The sequence below is a fragment of the Pseudochaenichthys georgianus genome, chromosome 17 (genome assembly GCF_902827115.2).
Source record: "Pseudochaenichthys georgianus chromosome 17, fPseGeo1.2, whole genome shotgun sequence".
NCBI lineage: Eukaryota > Metazoa > Chordata > Actinopteri > Perciformes > Channichthyidae > Pseudochaenichthys > Pseudochaenichthys georgianus.
Window position 1 is genome coordinate 10,578,186 of NC_047519.1, and position 25,592 is coordinate 10,603,777.

At 40.7% G+C, this 25,592-nt stretch overlaps 1 protein-coding gene across 2 annotated transcripts in view; it reads left to right on the forward strand.

Annotated features, from left to right (window-relative positions):
* The window catches only part of LOC117462692 (low-density lipoprotein receptor-related protein 8-like), a 146,155-nt gene that overhangs the window by 66,165 nt on the left and 54,398 nt on the right, over positions 1 to 25,592 (forward strand). For both annotated transcript variants that reach the window (XM_034104963.1, XM_034104964.1), the window contains 2 exons: positions 20,055 to 20,444; positions 24,785 to 24,907. In XM_034104963.1, coding sequence (XP_033960854.1) covers positions 20,055 to 20,444; positions 24,785 to 24,907 — 513 coding nt within the window. The remainder of the gene's footprint in view (positions 1 to 20,054; positions 20,445 to 24,784; positions 24,908 to 25,592) is intronic.

A 25,592-nucleotide genomic window follows, 5' to 3' on the forward strand; every position in this document is an offset into this window, starting at 1 on the left:
CATTGAAATGTGGTTTTCCTGCTAAAATACATCATGATCAGGGTAGAGAATTTGAGAGCCAGCTTTTCAGACAACTGCAGAAGTACTCAGGAATTGAACATTCAAAAACAACTCCCTACCACCCACAGGGGAACCCGGCAGAAAGATTTAACCGAACTTTGCTTTCAATGCTGCGGACTTTGGATGAAGAGAAAAAGGGAAACTGGAGTGACTACTAAAGTGGTACATGCTTACAACTGTACAACCAGTGAAGCAACTGGTTATTCCCCATTCTATCTGCTTTTTGGGAGAAAGCCCCGTCTGCTAATTTATTTAATCTTAGAGATAAGTGATGGGGAAGGATGTAATTCACATCATGAGTATGCTCAAAAATGGCAGCAACAAATGAAAGAGGCTTATGACATTGCATCCAAAAATATTCAAAAGACTACAGCAAGAGGAAAACAAATCTATGATAAAAAAAGGCAAAGTGCGACAGGGTCCTTGTGAGGAATATGTCTGAGTGTGGTGGACCCGGAAAGTTACGCTCATACTGGGAAGATAAGATGCACGTTGTAGTCTCTCGGAAAGGAGAAAGCAGCCCGGTCTATGAGGTAAAGCCAGAACGTGGAACAGGAATAAGTAGAATCCTCCATCGTAACATGTTGATGTCATGTAATGCTTTGCCACTTGAGGAACCAGCACAAAGCACGGTACAAAGACAATCCCATACAAAGCAAAGCAGGATGTTGAACCAGGTGAAACAGAGGAGTCAGCAAGCTCAGATGAGTATTATTGGGCTAATAGGTTGAGACATCGACATCATCAGCCTGAAGAGCAGGATGCTTCACCTCCAGCCTTTCCTAACACAGCACATCCGCCTCAACTCGACGTTGATGCAGAAGAGTTCAGAATGGAGAATCCTGTGCAGATGTTTATGGACAATAACACAAGAGCTAAAACAAACTGTTCAGCCGGCAGACCGGCCAAATGTTCAAGAAAATGACCCTTTTGACACAGAACCACGCAGGTCACAGAGAGAGAACCAACCCAGAGAAACACTGACTTATGAGTAGGGTTGGGTATCGTTTGAATATCCACGATTCCGATTCCGATTCTACTTTTCGATTCCGGTTCTTAACGGGGCAGGGTAAACAAATGATACATGCTTCTTCCACCAAAAAAATTACATTTATTCGAGAAACTTTTACACAGGTTAGTTTACAGTAATATTCACATTAATCAGTCTGTTTATATTCACTGCTATGTAACTTTAACCTGAGAACCACTGAAGCCACAACAGTGCAACAGTCCAACTTTTAAAGGAAACCCCCCCCATTTAAAAACAGTTCTTGTTGAGAAAAACAAGCATATCTGCCTTCTCAGGCATACCGGAAAGAACTATTTGAACATTTTGAAGTAAAATGCTTCAATCTGGTGCACTTTAAGCAGAATTCCTAGGGACTATATCTAGGGGGTACAACTCTAAACACCCATATGAAAGAGATCGGTTTACATTTTAATAATCAAATAAGTATGTGAACATAACCTACCATAGCCAATAACAAATACATGTAACTTATTTTATTTTTGTTGTTCATTCATACCTTATTTTACTATTTTATTTATGCATATGTTTTTATCTCCAGTTTAAAACGATATGTCTGGTTTACTGTCCTATAGTATACATTGGAATGATTTCAAGCCTGTTTTATCCCAATAATTATAAAGAAGTGCCTTGGAAATATGTGTTTACATAAATTGTGATCAAAACGTTTGAGACCCACTGAGATAAATTAGACTAAGTGAACTATCTAAACACTCTTTACCTCACTGAGCTGTAGTTATCAGCCTCACGGTACGTCCACACAGCAGCTTCAGAAGAAACTTCCACCGCTTCCAACGCTTCTCTGCCCATTGACTTTGAATGGGGATGACGTCACTTTGCCTCGCTTTTCGCCGAACTGCATTGTGGGGGAGCGAAGCAAAGATTTCCAGGATGTCCAGGATTTCCAGGATTCAAAAGTTGAGCAATGTTCAACTTTTGAAGCTGAGCTGGAAGCGTCAGCCAATCAAACACGTTTATGCAAATCTGACAGTAGAAGCGCTAGCCAATCAAACCGCGTGTAAGCAGGGAGAACCAGACCGCAGTTCATTTCCTCATATTCCAAACGAGAAATTACGGTAGCAAATCACCCGGTTCTTTACGACCAGAACTATTAACGGGATACAAACCGGAGGAACCAGCATGGAGGGAGGAGGCAGAGACAGTGGGGGAAACTGGTAGGTTTTCGCCTGTTTGGGGAGTTTATATATATATTGCTCGCATAAAATCCCCGGGTTTTTTTTGCTTTGTATGTCGGGGGCGGGAGATTCATGTGATTGGTTGTTGGTCGCATTGCTCGCAAAAAATTCCCAAGCTGTCAGACACGCCCAGCTCCAAGATTTTCAAGATTTTTGAAAAGCTGCTGTGTGGACGTACCGTCAGTCTGACTGGAGATGACTCTCCCTGCACGTCATTGTAGAAACATCTTCTTCTTCCGTTAGAGCAGCTAGCACCAGATGCTAATAACAACAGCGCCCTCCCTTTCTCCCTCGCACTTTGGCTGTGAGCTGCGGGTGCCAGATAAGCCAACATCCCCCATTTTCATCACTTGCAGCGCCCATCGTACAGGGCAAATGAAAACTGTAACCGGGATGAAAAGGGTGTTACATTGACTTAATTATGAATGTTGTTACATCAAGGCCGAAAATTAGGATGAGCCCCAACGGTCAACACTTTTCCTCCCAGAGCTGTCAGCGCAGCGCCTCCACAGATCTGGCGCCCTAGGCGAACATCTATAACGCCAGTGCGACGGGTCGTCCCTGGTCTCAGGTTACGCTGTAGGAAGTGTAGGTACAACCATAGATATATATAAACCTATGATATAAGACATGGAGAAGGACTTTCGGGCGGCACCAAAGTTGTTCTGGAAAACTGTCCGACACCTCAGGAGGGGGAAGCAGGGAACCATCCAAGCTGTGTACAGTAAGGATGGGACGTTGTTGACCTCAACTGATGGAGTGTTGGGGCGTTGGAAGGAACACTTTGAGGAACTCCTGAACCCGACAACTCCGCCCTCTATGTTAGAGGCAGAGCTGGAGTATGACGGGGGATCAACACCAATCTCCCGGGGGGAGGTCACTGAGGTCGTCAAACAACTCCACAGTGGCAAAGCCCCGGGGGTGGATGAGATCCGCCCGGAAATGCTGAAGGCTCTGGGTGTTGAGGGACTGTCATGGTTGACACGTCTCATCAACGTTGCGTGGAAGTCGGAAACAGTACCGAAGGAGTGGCAGACCGGGGTGGTGGTCCCCCTTTTCAAAAAGGGGGATCAGAGGGTGTGTGCCAATTACAGAGGCATCACACTACTCAGCCTCCCCGGGAAAGTTTACTCCAAGGTACTCGAAAGGAGGGTCAGGCCGATTGTCGAACCTCAGATTGAGGAGGAACAATGCGAATTCCGTCCTGGTCGTGGAACGACGAATCAGCTTTTTACTCTCGCAAGGATCCTGGAGGGGGCCTGGGAGTACGCTTATCCGGTCTACATGTGTTTTGTAGACTTGGAGAAGGCGTATGACCGAGTTCCCAGGGAGTTACTGTGGGAGCTGCTGCGGGAGTATGGGGTGAGGGGGTCTCTACTCAGGGCCATCCAATCTCTGTACTCCCAAAGCGAGAGCTGTGTCCGGGTCCTCGGCAGTAAGTCGGACCCATTTCCGGTGAGGGTTGGCCTCCGCCAGGGCTGCGCTTTGTCACCAATCCTGTTTGTAATATACATGGATCGGATTTCGAGGCGTAGTCGTGGGGGAGGGGGTCTGCATATATATATATATATATATATATATATATGTAAAGTACCATGTGTACAAACAATATAACTGATTCTCTTCTGTTGGATTGTGTATTGTCCGAGTCAGGGTCCTTTTTTATTTTACTGTAACTTTGGAAGTTGTGTTACCAATGCTTACTGTTTATTTGATACCCATTTGGTAATGCAATTCATAAAAACAACAAGGTTTGGGTTCGTTCTTCAGATGACTGTGACGTTAACGTGTAAGCTCAATAATGAACTCCAGCTCAACCAACCATATTGTAATATCTAAGATTCTAAGTAATCATCTTGAAATATGACATTAATAATTATAATATACACACATCTTATTGTGAGGTTGATTTCACATAACTACTTCGACATTAGCTTGTCTCATACTTGAGCATAGCCAATTTAAATTAACCTTAGATGCATACAGTTCTACCTACATAATAACATATCTCTAAGTTACAAGGATGTAACCTTATTTTATCAACCTCAAACAGAAGCCGTTTGTTCAACAGTTATCCCACTTAACACTTGTCTATTTCGTTTTAACCTTTATATATACAGTCTATGATTTTAACTTGGAGGCTACGATTAGCATCGTTAGCACCGATGTAGCTACCACTAGCTTACATGCTAACCCAAGCCTTACCATTCATTACGTAGCTGATTAAAATCATTAACACATAAATAAAGCACTCGAATTTCACTTACCGCATTCATGCACCGTCTGTTTTAACGGCAGAGCGAGTCACAATGGTCCGATATATAAGCATGAAGAACAAAAACAACCACGGCCGGCTACAAGTTGTGTTTCCTGGATGAGCTGAGCAGGCAGAGTCCCTGTAGCTAGCTTCACGGAGCAGCTAGCAGAGAGACAAGAAGCTAACAGCGGCAGGCACTTGACAGAGCCGTCACTCAATGTGACCACGCCCTAATTTATGCACACACTTTAAGACCTAATATAAATAAAAAGGTCGCATTAGAAAATAATTCACTCACAGATCCATAATCATGAAGGTGGAATCTAACTACTGTATATCGATTATAAAAATGTATGGAGCCAGGGGTAGAAACATGTTTTTTTTCTGCTGTAAAGTTGGGCATTTTAACATGGGGGTCTATGGAAATTGCTCCTTTCTGCAGCCATCGCCTATCGGCCAATATATGAACTGCAGTGTGTGACACTTCCGTATTGGCTTCCCGTCTCTACCCCACAGTTTGCTGCTTTGCTACAACGCTACATTTCCCGCCTCGCCGCAGTCTACGGAGAGCGGCGAGAAACATTTCCTCAGGCATCGAAAAGCGGAACTGAAATTCACATGTCTAAATGATGCCGTTGGAATCGAAATGTTGGAACCGGTTCCGAACCGAAACCGGTTCTCGGTACCCAACCCTACTTATGAGACGTTGGGTCATCCAGTTCATCGTTCGGTAGGGCTTCACATAAACCCACTTTATGTTAATGCTCTTGCACTATTATATGGACAATACAATGTGCCCTGGCCATCTCCACAGGTGTTTGGGACGTATATGGTTCACCCTATTCCTGTTCCTGTAGGATATTACTGAGAGGATTAATATGGACTGTCTCAAATGGGACTGACTTGATAAGACTCGGAGATAAGGAGAACTCAAGAACTCATTTTTTTCCTTTTTAGTATTTTCTGTCGTTTCACTCTTTTTGATCACACCTACCTTCCAGAGGCTTTTGACATTAAAGCACAGCAGGGATCAATCCTATTTAATCAGAAGGATTTGAAGTAAGGTTTGGGTTCTAAGCTGCAGTCAACAAAGAGAGTTCTCTTTGATGTGGAATGATTCTTGGTGCAGATATCTGTTGGAACTTGGCGTCTCGTCATCACATTTTGAACCTCGAGTCTTTAGCCTTTCCTCTGCAGGGCGCTCAGAACCATCAAAAATGACATCACCATCCCCCCCCCGCCCTGAAGGGACTATCTTTGCCCTACTTCTGAGGCGCCGTGAAGAATCAGCTTCTTCTTCTTTTCTCCCTCTCCCTTGCTTCTTCACGTCAAGAAAAAGGCTACAGAGCTGAAGGGGGGGAGGGGGTTAGACTTTGAAGATGATGTGCAAAATGGCACGTTGCCGCAAATACATAGTGGGAGAAAAAAAAAAACCATCTCCTTATTATCCTATATAAATGATTGTTCGTCTCTTCAGGCTCCCTGTCAGTTGTATGTGTGTGTGGGTGTTGATTATATGACTGGCTAGTGCAGGGCTCGACAGTAACGGTTGCCAGGTTGCCATTGGCAACCATTCAGAAAAAATGTCAACCACTTCTTGGCCTTTAGTTTAGCGGATGACCAAGAAACTAGTAACTTGCTCAATTCATTTGTTAGGGATCTGTGAAGAACATGACAGCAGCTGCACTACTGGTATTTAGTATACCAGCAATTGAGGGTGGACAAGTTTACTACCACTTTAGTTTCAAATAATTGTGTTAATTACTTATTGTAAAGCATTTGAACATTATTTTGTTTCTTTTTCATTATTAAGTTGATGTATAACTGTATAGTATCTTAATTATTTAAAATATATGGTGACTGAAAATGGCAACCATATTTTCAGTTTTGGCAACCAAAAGCTGATGCCTGGTTGCCAGCCTGGCAACCACTTAAAAAAGTTAGCGTTGAGCCCTGTTACGTGTTTAAGCTATTTATGTTGATTTGTTACAAACACACACACACATTTGAGTATTTATTTAGAGTGGAAGCCAAATGAAGTTTATTAATTAAAAAAAAAAAAAAAAGTGCTCTTGAATAGGTATTTACCCTCCCCTCCTTGAACGATACCTGATACAGGTGTTTTCAATTTGTCTTTCAATTAAGAATTTATTTTTGCCTGCCTGCAAGTGGCCCGTTAATGACTCCCCGTCTCAAAGTGGCCCCACGCTCTCAGGCCAGAGCGAGTGGAAGTGATTCCATTGACTTCAGATCTAATGCCTTCTTAGCTTAGATGGCTTTTCACTTCGTTGTCCATTGAGACCCAGTCTAGCCTGTGCTAATCCCTTTTTTATTCTAATGTCCGTATTGATGCAACGGTCTTAAGCCTCTCGATCGACACGAGGCCACCCCCTAGCAGAGGCCAGAATCTGTCCTGAGGTAAACTCCGCTCAGCGTGACCAGGAATGAGAAGTTGAGTCCAACACTAAAAAAAGCACAGTGCTGGCTAACATCACATTTAAGGCTATGTACTACGAAGGCAAGTTTAACTGAAGACTTATAGGTCCAATATAAGCCCACATGATTGCGTCTATCTCAACTTACCTGACTGCATATCAAAGGGAAGGTCCCAAGCATTCACTCACTATCCAACCTTGTTTCTGATTAGAAGGAGGACAAGGAGTTCAAGAAGGTTGCCTTATTTCCCTTTTTTTCAAAGGGTCTGATGCAAAACTAAACCTGACCAAATCTGAATGAAGTGGTTCAGGAATGAGCCCTACACCTGGAAAGGAGCTAGCATTTTAGCACTTCCGGGCTCCCTCGTCTCAAATTAGCTTCCTTTAGCTTAGCGATGTGTGACGTGAAGTCATGCAACAGTGATGTAGTTTGATTATAGCCTAATGTTAGCTTTTTACTCCTGGCAATTGAGTTTGCACTTCAACTGTTATAGAGGTGGTATTTATATGAGGAAATTAACCTTCCTGAAAAAATGCGATGTATCATAAACACATGTTTGCCACAGATTTTCTGCAATATTTCGAAATCCAATGGAAAAGTCCCATGGATTCTTGTCTTGCTTGCACACATATGTCATCACTGCAACACTATTGACTGGCTATGAGGGGGAAAAACAACAAAAAAGAAAACGTATAATTTTTTTCTGCCATGTGAGTGCTAACTTAAAAGACATAGTTGACAGAATTACTACTTTGCATAGTCCATAATTGCCCTATGTGTCAAAAACACTGCTTGCTGTATAACTCTGAGTACTGAGAGTAGGCTTCAGATCTTTCATATTTACTGTCGGGAAGTGAGGCGAAAGAGGAAATGGAGAATAAAGTTGTTTTATGAACAGTTTATATATCCAATTGCATTTTGCTTCTGCCCGACAGCAGAAGGCTCAGCTGCAAAAAAACACATTCAGTGAGGCTGCAAATGTAGTCACAAATCATATTTTGGGGGCTGTATATACAAATATTTAAGCTTAAGTGAACATTCTCAGCACCATTGAGCATGACATGTGGGATGGAGTCCCCAAATGCCGAAACAAAAATGCTGCTTCAATGTGTGTCCCTTTCACAGCGTAGAAATAGCAAGATAATAAGGAGTGAATAAGACTTCCTTTTTCAATTAACAAGCGAGGGAATAACAAAAAACCTGGGTCTATTTCATCAACTGTCTAGAAAAGGAGGATGGATGATATGCGTCATGGTCAGGCACAGGAGAGAAGGCTACTAATGTCACATTAGTTAAGACATCTAGCTTTTAAATAATAGAACGATCGGAAATACATTCCTGGGTCTTATTACTTCAAAGCAGAGATTTTAAAAACCTTAAATACTTTACACAACATTACTTACATTTTCATTTAGCAGACACCTTTATCTAAGCGACTTACAATCAATGTAATAAACCATGAAGATTAAAACTCAGAACAACACGAAAGATTCATATATATTTGCCAAACCATTGGAATGCTAGTGCATTATTTTCAAATAGGCTAAACTCATGAAGTGCTCATTGTCTTCTTGTTTTTAATGGCCAAGTTACAGGCGAAACAGTTGGGTTTTCAGTTCCCAACGAAATATATAAACACTCTTGCTGTCGAACGGGGAGCTCGTTCCACCATTTTGCAGGCAGGATAGGAAATGGCTTGCTTTAGTTGGGGGGCACCTGGGTCCAACGTGCAGGGAGGGAGTAGCAAGCCGATTGACTGATGTAGGAAGAACCAAATCCACTCACGGCACAGGAGGTCTCGATTATCTCACACATTTCCCACAGGAATGCCCACGTACAGAAGCTACTTTCCACAGGTATACACATGGAAACTACCGCACTGTCTAAGGTGCAAAGCATACTTTGAAATTAGTTCAGAACCCATCAATCAGTCCATCTTTACCCCCATATTTTGAATGAACCTGTTACACCAGAAAAATGCAGCTAACCGTTTTCCTCTTCGGACTGATTTATCACGGACAAACTAAGAGTTAAAGACATGAACTCACAGGCACATAAATCATTTAGTTAACCATGTTGATGACCCGGCCTCCTGCAGCTTTTAGACGGACCCGTCTGGAAAAATCAAAACAGGTTATTAATATGACTGCCACATCAAATCATGCTCCACCTCGCTGCACCTGGTGGCTTAACTGTACCTGTCTGGTGTTCAAAAGAAGTTCACAAGGCTATAGTTATTTTTTAGAAGCACTAGCTGTCTCTGTGACTGGTCATGGATAATATAATGGCTGCTGTCAATTGCTGAGTGTCATTACTTTTTGGTTTTGTTTTACTTGTTTATTGAAGTACTACCAAAACTCTTGAAGTACGACATGTCCAACATACATTTAATTATCATTTAAAAAAATATTTTCGGGCAAAGTTGGCTTTAATATTGAGATTGACAGCGTTGTAAGGGGGAGATAGAGAAGAAGACACACGTACAAGGAGCTCAAACTGGATGTGAACCTGCGTCTGCCACAGAAGGGACCCCAGCTCTACCAATTGAGCTAAATGGCGGCCCATAGCTTAACATTTTAAACACATTGGAAATTGATTCCTTTACACTCTCCATGATCAACAGAAGAAACAAGTACATTGGTTTGGTTTAGCGTTTTGGACGTTTTGTACATCTTGTTGAGGCATCCTGCTAATTGAGTCTTCCACATGTTGAATTATGTATTAAGTAGAATCTAGCCCTCACCAGAGGAACTTCTCCTTGATCAACATTAACATTAAGCAGCAGATCGAGAGAGATGTCCTCCACCCTCAGTGATGTGGAGATGAATGTGCACGTCCTCTCCGGGCGTCTACTGTCTGCTGGGATCTACCACAGCGCTCAGGAGCCGCTCTGGATTTGTGTGTGTTCGCACGTGCACCCAGTGTCAGGATGAGCTGGCTGCCCGGCGTGTGCAAATAATATTTCTCTGCGTTTGTGTTTCTGCATGTCTTTTATTCATATTTAACGGTGCTTGGATAGTATGAGGCAAACAATTACTTCCTGCGCTCTTCACAGCTGTCTGATGTAGTGAAACTAAACTGACAGGTACAATGCTGTGCATCCCCACGGATAAAGCTTCTACAAAGACTGTTTTACAAAACTAAAGTGCATCCACCGACAAAAAAGTATCCATTTAATTTATTCTGCTGATTTAAATGTGTGTGTGTTAAGTGTAGTCTTAAAGAGGACATACTATTCTCATTTTCAGGTTCATATTTGTATTGTTTGGCTATCTACTGCGACATGTTTAGATGCTTTAATGTTCAAAATGGTCTTTATTTTTCTCATACTTTTTACCCTCTGTCTGAAACCACAGCCCAGTCTCCTCTGATTGGTTAGCTGGCTGACTGTTGTGATTTCTCAACCTCTTAGAGATGTCAGCAATGACCTGCCCCTTAGCCTATCGCGTACAATGTGTCCGATTGCTAGCCAATAGAAGCGCAAGTTTTACATAGTAATGTCCTTATGTTACGGAAGTAAACAAAGGAGTCCAATGGAGGTCATTCGGGCAGGGGGGGGGGGGGGAGAGAAACACGGATTGTAGCCTTTGCAGACCATTTACATGCATACAAACCTATGTAGCGCAGTGCAGGAAAGGGAAACCCCCAAACAGCTCTTATAAGCCCCGTATGTGTCTTCCCCATTGGCCTAAAGTAAGATTGTATCATCCATTACATAGAGGAGGTAAAACAAAATCTGAATGTGCCCCCTTCCTTGTCCTCTATTATTTATATAGATTAAGGAAGTATTTATTTTCTATTACAGCTCCTCCTGTAAATGTGTGTGTAGCATCACAGAAAAGGTCAGCCACTGAGCTATTTCCCTGGTGAGGCAATGTGACCCGTCTGAACTGGCAGGAAGTGTGTTGGTGTGTGGGTGTGTGTGTTAGTGTGTGTGTTTCTACCTTTCTAAGCTTGTCTTTAGCGGCGGTGTGTTCCAATGACCTTGCTGCAGCGACTGTAGATGTAATGAACCTCAGCTCTAGATTCAGAGTGGACATGTCAAAACTGTCAGATTAGAAAATGGTTCGACAGTGAGGTGCGAAAATGCTGTGCGGGAATACAGAAAATGAAGCATACGAATCCTCCTCAATAAAACCAAGGGGGTTTTATTGATACTTTTATCAGCATAAATCCTCCGTCACAAATGTTGAATATGTTTGAGTTTCAATATAAACATTCTTTCTCAACAATGGCCGACCCGACTTCTAGTGGTAACATTTGTTTTTTCAGCAGGTTTGGATTTGCATCATCACATTTAAAATGGGCAGGGTATTACAATTTGTTCCATCTCTTTTTCTCAAATTCCTGTGTGGCAGCGCTGTTGGAAAATGCTTAGCATTCTTTTCAATCCATTATCCCAGAAACAAATGCCCATCGCTTCTGAAATACACTGTACCGGCAACCAACAGACGCGCATGGCCAGTTTTAATGCAAATCCAGAGATTCATTTTTAATTTGGAGGAAAGGGTTTTATTGATCAAATACATTTCTGCAGGCAGAAATCCGGTCAAATGAAGGTTCATCCACATGTTTTTCTTCTCTCACGAATGTTCTGCAGGGGTGTGAAAGCATTCCCACCAAAACCCCACAAAATATACATTTACATTACCGGAATATAACTTAAAATACTAGACTTATTTTCATCTTTCGTCTCATCCATCTTCCTACGCTAAAAGTATTATATAATTTACTTTATTCTGTATCCTGAATATTCACACACACCACACTCATCAGCTGTAATGTTAATGTGGGTAGAAGGACCAGTCATCTCTTGGTTGCTGCTGGCAACAATCTCCCATCATCAAAGCCGTGTGTTACTCTGCCAAGTGCTGTCTACTACTGTGGTCGTCATGGAAAAGGAATCCCACCCAAGATATTAAAGAAGGGGCAATACATGTCTAGAGTTTAAAGATTTATTTGTATTTTTTGTAAACATCTTTTTATATTTTCTGTAATTATTTATTGTTCATATGAGCTCTAGCAAACAAAGCTCTGTATGCCTTGACAACCACTCTGTCCACAGATAAATCAATTATTTTTTAATAAACATTTTTTTCGTAATAAACAATAAAAATAACCTGAGAAATGAAAATTAAGGACAGCCAGGAAGGTTTGTTATTCTATTAGAAAAGTTAGCATGTGTTGCTAATTTTAGCAAACACACAGTCATAAAGTATGAAAGAAAGATTGAAAGATTTTTTTTGTTGACTTTAACAAGGAAAAGATTCAACGACCATGTTAGCTAGGCTAATCTAAATGCTAACATCGGCATGCTAACATGCTCATACTGAACATTCTGACAGATTTTAAGCAGGTGTAAAGTTACAAATAAAAACAAAAAGTTGTGTAGTGGTACAGCAAATACAATTTCCCTGTGTGTGTACATGCATACACTAATCATACACTCTATATGCATACATATAAACATATCCATTTGGTGTTCAGTATACATATAGGATTTCCCCTGTTTTATTCAAGCAGATACACTAAATTACTGTGTGTAAATAGATTGAAGTAAACAAATTCTACCCACTTAGTGAAATGATGTGTCTAATTTATTTATAATTATAAAGCCACTAAGACTCGTACAACATCACCCACAGGCAGTCTGTGTGCTCAAAGTTGCTCCAAAGTCTTCAAATATATGTACTTAAGGTCTACACTGTGAAACAAAGTCTCTCTCCTGGGTAGCCAGGCCAGTACGTTACTAATGGTGTCCGCCGTGTATTAACTTACACGGCTGTTGAATCTGCTTAATTATTTATTGCCAAGTTAGTAGGGAGTGAAGGTCGAGGTATAACCCTTCAGAGCTTGTTTATTATTAATGAATACAAACCCTAACATAATCTTGTTTTTGTTTCCCCCGTGCTTGTGTTGCAATCAATGAGAACATAGATAGGGACTTAAACATGTGGTATAATGACATAGGATAGTAATTAGGACACTATCTCGCATAAGATGTTTGTTCCCCCAGTTAAACTCAGCACGTGCAAATGCATGATTTTCTACTCGACTGTAAAATATAATTGTTTTCTTCTTTTCCGTTTGCTTTTAGTGTCTTAAAACCGCCAAATGAGGACAACCATTCAGCTTCTAACTATTTTTAACGGATATGTAAATGTTGACGCCTGTTTTATTTCTGTGTAGAACATTTCAAACTGGTTTCTGTAGCCATTGAAATGCCGATTCTCATTTAGAACCATGGGTGTAGTGTTCTTCAGTGACGTCCCGGTGCGCTCTGGCTAAAGATCTGTACAGTGTTTCCACTTTATATATTTAATGAGCTCTGCTGCTTAACTGTCGCACAATCAAACATATCCTCTGTAAACGAGTACCAGTGTCCGGCGCGGCATGCACATACACACACATACGCCAATACACACACAGATAAGCAGGGCAGAGTGAACACACATCTCCACAAGGACAGACAGAGGAGGATTTTCATTCAGGAAGTTACTGTAATATTGATACATCAGGAGACTGGTTTGAAATCTCATGTCTTTATTTTATGAAGAATACTCATGTATTGTTTGAGTTCACATAGTTAAGTCATTACTGTGACAAAACAGTATTTGACCCGCAATGTGTTTCAGTGATAAAACACGAGACGATGCTTTTGCTAAAAAGGTTAGAAGGAAGCCTGCTCGAGTAATTTAGCGATTTTAGTGATCAAATGAAATTAAACACAGTGAACTGTTGTGTGTGGACAGCAGTGCGCTCTGCACTTCTCTGGCTGCAGCATGAGGTTACTGTATATGTGGCGTGTGGTGCGGTGGGTTGAGCGTTGGTTCAAACCCCACTGCAGTCAGCATGTGGTTGTGTCCCTGAGACACTTCACCCCAAATTGCTCCTGTGGGGATTGCCCACAGTATTGAGTATGTAAGTCGCCTTGGATAAAAGCATCTAACAAGTGACATGTAATGTAATGTAATACGTCAAGGAGCTTTTCATACGATAAAGCTGTTCACTATGCTACTTTGCCGATTCTGGCTGGAGTGCTAATGGGCAGTGGTTGCATATCCTTCAAAATGAGCCACAATTGTGGCTCAGGTGCCCTCCGGTGTTTGGAGACATAGCACTATACCCCTGTTTAGAACAAAAGGTGAGAATCAGAAAAAAAAACGACTGTGTATTCTCATAAAGTCTTGACTGTACTGTAGGACTTAACCAACGTCTCTACTATAACTAACTACTACTACTACTCTATATTTGGGAGATATGAGCGCTCCCCTGCAGGTCAGTGACAATAGTTGCCGATTCCGTGTAACAAGTTTTAAAACGGCAATTCCTTCCTGTAACCAGCCTTAACAGCCAGAGGCAGCGGTGTTGGAGCTGCCTGTGGTTCGTATGAATAATATCAAACCCTGCTTCTCACTGTGCTGGCCTCTGAGCTACTCTGGGCTCACAGTGGGAACACCGACTATCTTCACAGCCTGAGCGCTTTTGGCCAGACTTGAGACAGAGAAAATGGCAAGAGGTAGCGAGACAAAGAAAGAGAAAAGGATTTACAGAAGCCTTGAGGTTGGCTTTGTGAATCGGGGGAGGTGAAATTACAGGAAAAACTTTCCCTTCCTGCAGACATTTGCAGTAAAACATCTCCCTTAAAATTCAGTAACAAGTCAAAGGTAATTGAGGACCAGAGCCAAGCTATTTAAATGCCCTAGAAATGTTTAACTGGCACCAACTACAGAACCAAGGTAGCCAAATGGTAGTGATTGTGCTACTGTGCCTTTATTCCAGAGAGGGTGTTACATTGAGAGATAGAGGGGAAGACAATGCCTGAAAACTTCTGCGGGCTCGGGTTTCAAAGCCACCTACTAGCTACTGTGGTGACAACTCCTGTCATGTATTGCCTCTCTGCGTGAATCATACATAATTTCACCTAAATGAAATCACATTAAATGATGATGGTTAAATCAGCTTCACATGTAGGCCTACTGAGTTCTGAGGCATTTAGATCTATACATGCCTTGGGGCTATGTTGTTTGATTTAATTAAACACAATATATGCACTCCACTATGCTGTTGTAGTATTAACTGTATCTGAAGTTCTTAATATGATTGCTCATATGTCATGCCATCTTTTTCCGGGCCCCTTGCTTTGGATCATTTTCATCAACCGGCCCCATTCCAAACTAATTAAATAGCCCTGATTTAGACTATCTGGTGAGATATCTCAAAGCTCAGTTATGTTAAGGAGAGGTGCGGGAATGAGTTTTTAAACCTATAAATGTGTTAACATTTTACCATTTCTGGTTTCTTCGTCTCAAAGATGTAGTTTTTTTGAACATGTTAGTGGTTAAATGCCTGAAACAAGATATTTGGTTAACAAAAACGTAGGAGATTGTTCTGATTTGTTCTAGGAATTACGATAGGTCAGTAAATTCCCGACTCGTACATCTCGGAAGGTTCACTGTGTCATAAAAACGTGACTAAATGAGACTTCCAAACATCACATCATTCTTAAAGTGGTTGATGTGAAGTCACCTGAAGGTGATGTAGTTTATTTATAGCCTAACATTAGCTTTTGACTTTTTCCTACTTCATATTAAACGTGTTTGACAAATCATATCCAATGGAAAAACCCCATTGCTTTTGTCTCGAGCGAGGCCTTCCGATGCTAACTTTCAATGCAAATAGTGCCATCTGGTTTGTAGGACTGTCATAACTTTTTTTGGATGATATAACGTCCCAGAATAATTGCAGCAATTAATGATATTGTCATTTTAAAACTCTGATATATTGATCTAGATAATTTCCATTTATCAAAAAAAGTATTTCATAACTTAAAAAGGAATGCAGTCATGTCCTGATTTCGTATGATAAGCCCCTTATGGAATAATGCTTGTAGTCATGTCTATATATTGTACGACAGATGATAATGTAAAGATTATCAAGTATTTTATTTTGTGTCCTTTAGATTGTGTTGGGAATGTTCAAGAACAATTATGTTCTTTCTTTTTTCGGAGGAGGGGGGTTTTTCAGAAACACATATTTATCACTGCCAAGGTGCCCATTGAGCAAGACTGCTGACCTTCTAACTACTAGGGCAGCCCCATGATTCGTACATCCCTGCAATAACTGTTATCTATATCTATTTGGCCTTGTGTGGAAAATAACAATAGAGTGAAAAAACGACTTCACACTTCAAACAAGCCTGCTGTTCTATTAAATTGTGAAGCACGCATCTCTGCTTGTCTAGCAGACATCTCTCAGTGGATGTCTGCTCACCACCTCAAGCTCAACCTTGACAAGACTGAACTGCTTTTTCGTCCTGGAAAAGAGTGTCCCACTCTTGACCTAACAATCAACATCAGCCCCTCTATTAGGGGTGTAATGGTTCACAAACATTTCGGTTCGGTACATACCTCGGTTTTTAGGTCACGGTTCGGTTCGGTACGTTTTCGGTACAGCAGAAAAAATTATCACAAAACATAAAATATATATATTTTTTTATTATTATTAAACTGTGAATAATGTATTCACTCAAATAAATACAAAATATGATAAAATAAACATTAAGGTGCAGCATTTCGATGAACTGAAATAATCTGTATTTGAACTGTACTAGTACCTAAGCAGCCAGCTTGACATTAGGACTTGCTTGTCATTGTATTTTCATGTTTTTTTAAATAAAAATTAACTTGTCCACATTGCTTGCCGAAAGGGCAGATCAGCTGGCACTAACAATGTCTCCTGCTGTGGAGAACACCCTCTCGCTAGGGACAGAGGTAGTAGCAGATACAGCCAGGTAGCGCTTTGCTAACATGGCAACATAAGGATATTTGACATTTGTAATAGCTTTGGCTCGGTCTGAACTTTTTGCGAGTGGTGGAGGCTTAAATGCTAGTGCGAGTTGAGTTTGCACTTCAGTCTTTTTTCTTTTGGTACCGGTGATATTCACGTTCGGGTGATGTCTTTTCAAATGAGTGTGCAAGTTTGATGTATTGCCAGCCGCGTAACCAATTTTAGTTGAACAATGCCGACAAACAGCTTTGGTTCGGTCCACCTGTCTTTGTCCGTCATCCTTGTACGTAACTGCGAAACCAAAATGTTCCCAAACCGGAGACTTCAATGATGCTCGAGGATTTTCGAGCTCAACTTTATCTGCGTTCGCCATTTCGACAGTTCCTCAAATTACTGACTAAATTGGAACGCATCCCTCTGACCAGCTCTCATAGTATGGCTCTCGTCCAATGAAATGACTTGGTCGCTCTATGACGTATTGAACCCAATTTGAGCAAATAGAGTGGCGAAGTCACGCCCATCTACTTCCGACCCATGGGACCTTATTTCGGAAAAATAATGTATTGTAGTCAATGGAGAGAAAACGTATCTTTCGATCCCGTTTGAATTGTGCCATGAATTACACATGTGATGTTTGTCAATCTTAAAAAATAATTTCCATGTCAAAAAAGTCACAGTTTGTCGTAAAACTGTTGAAATATAAGACTATGAAAAATACGCAACTAGAAAGACTACAAATCCCAGAGTCGCGTAAGTGATGTCACAATTGTTTTCCTTCAATAAGAGATAGCTAAGATCAGCGCCATATAGGTATAATCTATCTATCTGGCGCTGGCTAAGATAACTTTAACAAGATGCCTGTGTGCTTAGTACCAGGTTGTTATCATACCAGCAATGGGTCTTGCTCGTTCTTTCGCTTCCCGTCTGATGAGAGGACCAGGAGTGGCTGGATCAAGTTAGCTACCTAGCTAGTAGCTAGCACGTTAGTTAGCATTACAGCCTTGTCATTTTTATTAGCCTTAATATGAAGTAACATTAAGTAACCCAAAATGTTAAACAGTAAGAGTAGAAGTCATATTTCGTGAACCCTTTGAAGAGTACTGTCACCGGTGTGATCATTCTATAATACACAATTTAAGCCCGGGGGAGAAATGCTAGCATCGGCGATCGCCGATCTTTTCTACTTCATGCTATCTGCACAAATGGTTGACATTAAACATTAAAAAGACCAGGCAGTTCAGAGAGAATCAAAGAAAGGCAGGCAGGCAGCTTTGCATGACATTCTTCTGGACGTGTTTCATTGTGGTGATAGTGAGGGTATTCAATCGTTTTGTTGACAAGACAGTAGTGACGGCCATCTTGGTGACGTGTGTTGTTCTGCGAGACCAGAGATGTAGTTCATTGAGCGTTTCACACAAACAAATGTGCTACTTAGCAGTTTTACGAGACATTTTTTTTTTTTTACTTACAAAATTATCTTTTTAAATTAACAAACATCATATGTGTAATTCGTGGCACAATTCAAACGGGATTGAAAGATAATCTTTCTCTCTCCATTGACTTCAATACATAATTTTTTCGAAATAAGGTCCCATGGAGCTCCCCCGGAAGGGGAGGGACTTCGCCACTCTATTCCTCTGAATGCTGCGACGCAGCACCTGAGATTACTTCCAAAAAGTTGTTCACGTTATCAATTTTTTACGTTTAACGTTATATTCGTTCGGTACGCTTCGGTACACATGTGTACCGAACCGAAGGGCCCGTACCGAATAATTTCGGTACGTGTACCGTTACACCCCTAATACAATGACAACTGTAACCTACTTGTGTCAAACCATAACATACAGTGAATGAATTACAAGCTTCACCGTGTTGGTTAGATAAGAGAAAGAGAAGCCAGGGAACGGACATCATAAAACAAACAGAAGGAAGAAACAGATCTTAGAGAGAGGAGGAAGGACAATGATAGAGATCCTCCACAGAGAGAGCTCCATTATCTGTGTCTCACCCTCATCGTGTGATAACAACCTGTCTCTTCCCCATACCCATACTGACTCTCAGTCTTACCTGTGAGTAACGTGTTAGGACCAGGGACAGGTCCTTTCAGATACATCTCCATTCACAACAGAGCCGGCCAGCTAACCAATCAGAGCAGACTGGGCTCTGGTTTTAGACAGAGGGTGAAAAGAGGTGCTGCGGCACTATCAATTAAGGGCAGCTCATTGTGGAATAGCCTCCCAACTGAGTTACGGGATTGTCCCACTTTGAACAGTTTTAAAGGTCAACTCAAAGATTGGTTGAGAAAATTTAACTGTCATGTTCTTAAGTGTTGTATGGGACGGGACTACGGATGGAAATTAGCTAAAAGCTCAAATCTGGCATATTTACATTTTTAAGCATTAATTGTTAAACATTTTCATCAATGTGCATTGTCCCTCTTCAAATAAACGATTAAATGAAATGAAATGGCAGTATGAGAAAAATAAAGAGCTTTTTGAACATTAAAGCATGGAGAAATGTCAGAGTAGAGACACATAATACAAATATGAACCAGAAAATGAGCGTACTATGTCTTTGTTCAGTTAAACTGCATAGGTGGACTCACAATACATGTATCACCTTCAATTCAATTGATTTTATTCAAAATCGACATCATTAACAAATCTAAAATTGAACACTTAGATAAGCTATCCAACATTTTAATATAGAGGCCCTGACGGTAAACAGAAAGAACATTAACCAAATAGCTTAAAAATAAACTCTTATACTAAATGGTCCCATAACATGAATTTCATCAGTCTGAACTTGGTTTAAAATTTAAGATAGAATAAGCACAGACACTTTAGAAGGGAAGATAATGCTACACATTAATTGCATTTCAGAGTAAAGTAAGCTTGTTTGTAAAGGTCCTCACCCACTTGGTTTATTCAAGCTTTGACATATTTGAATCACTGCTGCCTAAAGCAGACGCAGATTAAAACATTTTCTATTATCTTTAAAGGTCACCTATTATGCAAAATCCACTTTTTCATGTCTGTTATGTAAACATGTGTTCCCTCTGTGTAAAGAGACCCTGAAAGTTTCAGGAAAAAAGATTTGTTCTCTTTTTGTCCTGATCCATTTCTATAAAAGCCTGTCTGAAAATGAGCTGATCAGATGTTGGCCACTTTATGATGTCTTAACGATTTGTTTGGCTTGTGTAACCATTAGCCAATAACCAACCAGTTAGGCAGACAGACCTTTATTAGCTCTTCAAACTAACTCACATTCTTCTCTTCCTGTCCTCTAGATGCCAACGCCTGCCCCAGCGGTGAGTTCATGTGCGGTAACCGTAAGTGCTTGGCCACGGTCTACGTGTGTGACGGGGACGATGACTGCGGGGACGGCAGTGACGAGCTGAAGTGCTCCTCCCCTCTGACCTGCGGGCCCAACCACTTCCGCTGCAACTCCTCCGAGTGTGTGCCGCTCATGTGGAGCTGCGACGGGGACCCCGACTGTGCAGACAGTTCAGACGAGGGGCCGGAGCGCTGCGGTGGAGACGGGGTCCCGTACCTGACCAATCGCCGGACTAACTGCACCACCGAGGAGTTCCGCTGCGCCAACGGGGAGTGTGTGCGGCTCACATGGAAGTGTGACGGAGACCCAGACTGCAAGGACAAGTCGGATGAGTTTGAATGCCGTGAGTTCCTCTTTTCTTTCCATTTCTTTCAGGAGCTATACATTCTTCGTTGTGTAAAGGCTGTCCCTATATTTATGTATGAACGGCAGTTTCATCTGACTGAAAGGGTGTACGATTGGAATATGTGAATGGGCTTAGATTAGGTATAGATTCAGTACAATAGAGAAGTAAAACCATAAAGCTGTGTTTCCATTCAATATTACACCATGCTAGTTCTAAACAGGTATAAAGCATGTCCAGAGGTGTAGGGTCAAAAGCTTATTTAGTTGGCCTATGCATACATCGATATGTATGAATAAGTACATTCATTTTCACAACTGCAAAACATTAAATACATTTGATGTTGTGGTAAAATACCTTGACAAAGATACAAATATTTCATAATATATATTAATATATACGGTCTTGAGAAAAACATCAAGCTTTGCCGTTCGGCACACACATATGATCCCTAAAATGAGCAGAATATCACCACTTTATGAATAAATGTAGCACTATGACACTTTTTTCATTCTTATGTGAGTGTAGTCTTATGTTCTTGTTAGAGTATGAAGCAAAGATGCTGCTCCAAGGGACCCCCACATTAGTACAACTTTTTCAACATACTGAATTATTCTTGCAAGCTAAGGAGATTGTTTTCACAGTATTATTAATACCCTGAAAATGTGCATTGCAATACGCTATATGTCATGGATTTTGGGGAGGAAACAAATATTCCCATGTGAAATCGTCCACATGGCCTGAATGGAGTGATGGTGTTTCCTTGTGTCATGAGAACATTTCACTACGACTGAGATTGGCAGCGCAACATGTCTGTTTGGATCAAATCATTGAAAAACTACTCGGAATCAAACGGGGTGTGAAAAGTATGTCAAGATAAGTGTGCTTCACAGAGGAAACATTCTCCACAACAATATTTCATCTGCTTTCTGAGTTGTCATTTAGCACGTTCCCACCCTGCTGGAGTTGGGGACGTGTTTGTATTCTAAATGTGTGGTAATGGGTGTGTTTCTGTTGATAAACACAGTGTGAAGATGGGGCCTTGTGATAAAGCAGGTTTTCCTATTAGCCGGTCACGGATGGGGGAGCCCCGAAGCTTCTGTCTCACTAAGCCAGAGTGTGAAGCCCAGATAGTCCCACCATTCATTATCAAGATGTGTGGTGCACACATCACACGCACTTCTCACTCTCTGCGGTGTCATATAAGCAGCACTTGTAGGAGATTGATGTTTTGTTCACCGGCTGCTTTGGTAGAGGCTGTTGGTGGCACAACCTCACATTTGTTCAAAGCTTATTGTGGTTACCATGTTCTGTAGTCACCTGCTTTCATGTCAATGCAGATATTTGTTTCTATACATTGTTATTAATAGGCTAAAATGGACATCATAATAGGCTATAATATATCATGGATTATCGGGGGAAAACCAAGCGATTAAATGTAAAATCTGACATTCAGCCCCCCCATGCAGCCTGAATGGAATGATCCATACAATAACAATAATAATAATAATAATAATAATACATGGTATTTATAGTGCTTTTCCTGTTGCTCAGAGACACTTCATATTGTCTAGTTTCTTTTGTGTTTTATCGCACATTTTTACTAAAAAAACTTTTTTCTATTTAATTGTATCTTTCATAGCATAGTTATATATAAATACTTTTATTCTATTTAATTTGTCTATTTTACACAATTTTACTCAACTTATGTTTGTATAAAAATTGTAATTCCATTTTTATTGCACCTTTTCACTCTACCTTCTCTTTTATATAACATTTCTTATTTTATTGTATCTTTGATTTCATATTTTTACTTTACTTTAGATAAGTACTTTAATTCTATTTTACTTATCTTTTCTAGCCCATTTTTACTTACTTTCTTATATTTACATGACTATTTTAGTTTTATTTCATTCTAAATAAATCAACCGTCACAAAATCCAATTTCCCTTTGCGATAAATAAACTATTCTTATTGTTACATTAATATGAATCGAGTATTCTGCCAACTTTTCCGCTGAACACAAAGGCTTTTGTGATTCATCAGTATATTTCCGACATTAGATATAAATTGAATGCATGTGTCTGTAGGGTATTGGCCAATCAGAGCGTCTCTATTGATCCCAGATCCAGAGAAACACTGTATTAAAGATAATGTGTTTGTGAGGGCATGCACATGTGTGTCCGGGCAACTGTCTCCATTGCCTCCCCTCCGCTCTGCTCATCCTGTGATAACACTAAATCATTTCCCCCTCAGTCATATATATAGCGTTTTAGTGTGCTTTAGAAAGCATGTCTGTGCTCGGGATATTAATGAAATGTGCTGTGGTTTCATCTTTGCATTACTATATTAAAATCATTCATCACACACCTTCAGGGTCACTGTCCTTGGTAGCACCTAACTGTGGGTGGATACAAGGACAGTACTGTATGTATGTGTTTTACTTTTAACACAACGATTTTGATTGCTACTGCAAAGGTGTAGTGTGCTTGCACAAGTGATAGTTGTGGCAAGATGGTTGATGTCTGTCCTTTGTCCTGTTTTCATGAATGCAACATTCCAGGAAAGCCTTGTGGGAGTTTCTTTTCAATTTCGGCAAAAACGTCCACTTGGACTAATGACCTAATTATATGTTGGTGGTCAAGGTCGCTGTGACCTCACAAAACAGATGTTTGGCTATAACTCAAGAAATCCTATGCTGATTATCACTATTTCACACGCATTGAGATATTAATGAGTGCATTTTATGTAGCGCTTTTGCCTATACAAGTGAGGATTCACACATCGTTGGCCTTTGGGAGCAATTTGGAGTTAAGTATCTTGCACAAGGACAAATCAACATGTTGACTGCTCGGCTGGAAATGGAACCACTGACCTCCCAATTGGCCAATGACCACTCCTGCTCCTAAACCAAAGCTAGAGACAAAAAAATGAACTTATGATATTTATGTAAACTGCTACTTTACTGTTGGTGGAGGCAAACAACCGCATGGAGGTTATAGAGTGGCGCAGTGACGAGTCCTAAAACCCAGAAGTGAGTCAGCATTTTTCCACTACTGTTTCCCTCGGCTCGGAGCCAATGGGATTTCTCCATAGGATTTTGGAAAATAGCTCCAAATAAGGTCTGTGGTTGAAACAAATTTAAGAGACGGATCAGGTTTTGTTCTACGACATTAAATCCATCAGCAGTGACCCCACTGGTGATCTTTGAAGAGTTTAGGTGTCTGAAAAACGATGGTTGTTACCAAGTGGCTGAATAGGACTATAGAAGTTGTGGAGGACGTTGTACGTCATTACACCGAACACTCCCTCTAAGTTTGTTTGCCGTGTTCTGCTTGAAAGCAAGCCTCCTGCAAACTGTTAAAACAAAAGCTTCAACTTGTACAATTTTGAATCTGTATTTTTGAATATGGATCTTAAGTTGGCGTGACGTTGAAGCGGCGACCCTTCTGTAGTTCGTTTATAGCATACAGTTAGCATTTTGCTTCTGCCGATTAGATTTATGATTAGAAAATTATAAAAGTAGGGTAGACATGTGGATATTATCCGGCTGAACAAAACGTGCATTTATCTAACAGGTTCATTTTCCACAGACCTTATTTCCAGCTATTTTCCAAAATCCTATGGAGAAATCTCATTGCTTTTTTGTCGAGGGAACCCGAGCGCAGCTTACTTCTGGGTAAATACGTCATCCCTGCACCACTCTATTGTAGATCAGAGAGGCCCTATTATGCTAATTGTCTGATCTATATTTGCAAGTTGGGATTTGAGCCTTTGCAAAACACCTATGTAACACTCCAGGGAAAGGAAAAAGCATAAAAGGGCCTCTTTGAATTACAACATAATAGCACTTGGAGAGCACTGATCTCCTAGAAGTACCATGGTGCATTCACCTGATCCTCCTATAATCCCCTTTCCTACATTTGGAAATCGTTATTCCGAAATGTAGTGTTTTCATTAGCTGGAAACAAGGTGGACACTACATCACGATGTGTTGAATTTCATAAGGGGGCATTCATTTGTAATTTCCTGGTCTGGAAGTCATAATGAATGTAGCACAGATGCCATCAGCATTAGCCAGCATTGTTCCCTAATCCTGTTGACGGACAAACAATCAAACAAAAAAGTAAACCAAGCCTAAAATACAACCTCCTTGTAGAATATATGCTTTTAGCATTGCTTGCCTTTATTCTGCAGGCCAGGGAAGATAGACGTATAAATTGCAACAAAAGGTATTTGGTCCATTCCTACTTTAGGATGCTGTGTTACTCTAGAAGGGATTAAGAGGATTTACACGTCCAATTTCAAGTGTGTGTGTGTATGTGTGCGCCCTCTCACAGCTCTGCTGACGTGTCGCCCCGATGAGTTCCAGTGTGGTGATGGCTCCTGCATCCACGGCACCAAGCAGTGTAACAAGGTCCTGGACTGTCCTGACCACAGCGACGAGTCGGGCTGCGTCAACGGTGGGTTCACCTGTCAGCCTGTCAGGGTCTTTCTCCTCTCTGCCGGGGTCTGATTAATCTCTCTTCCTATTTTTAGTCTCTCTGCTGGTATATATTTATATATTTGATTGAGTGTTCTCAGCCTTTGGCACCTGTCTGCCTTTGTGAAAATGTCATTTTTGGTTATTGGGATCTAGTGGTATTTGTGGTAGAATTATTGGGAATTTAATAATAATAATGATAGATTTATTTTGTAGGCGCTTTTACAGGTGCTCAAAGTCGCTTTACAGAGATAGTGAATAGAAAAGAACAACAAATAAATATAGTTAAAGTCAAATTAAAATCAAAATCAAGCAATACAACAACAATCACACATTCAAAGCCAGATTGAAGAGGTGAGTTTTTAGGACAATTTAGGACAAAAGTAACACGACTGCTATCACAGTACATGCTACAGTACAACTCCATTTATTATCTATGTTTGCTCCTTCTATTTTATTTTATTTTAGTTTTGGTTTGAGTCATCTGTTTATGTAGACAATTATATGTCCATAGAACAGAACATTACAGATAGATTGATAGATAGTTATAGATAGAGAGATTTGTACCTAAACAAAACACAAGTCTAACACCAAGCGTTTTAAATCAGCACTCTTAGCGATATTTTATACTTCATGTTATCTGCACAAACTAGATCATATAAAAT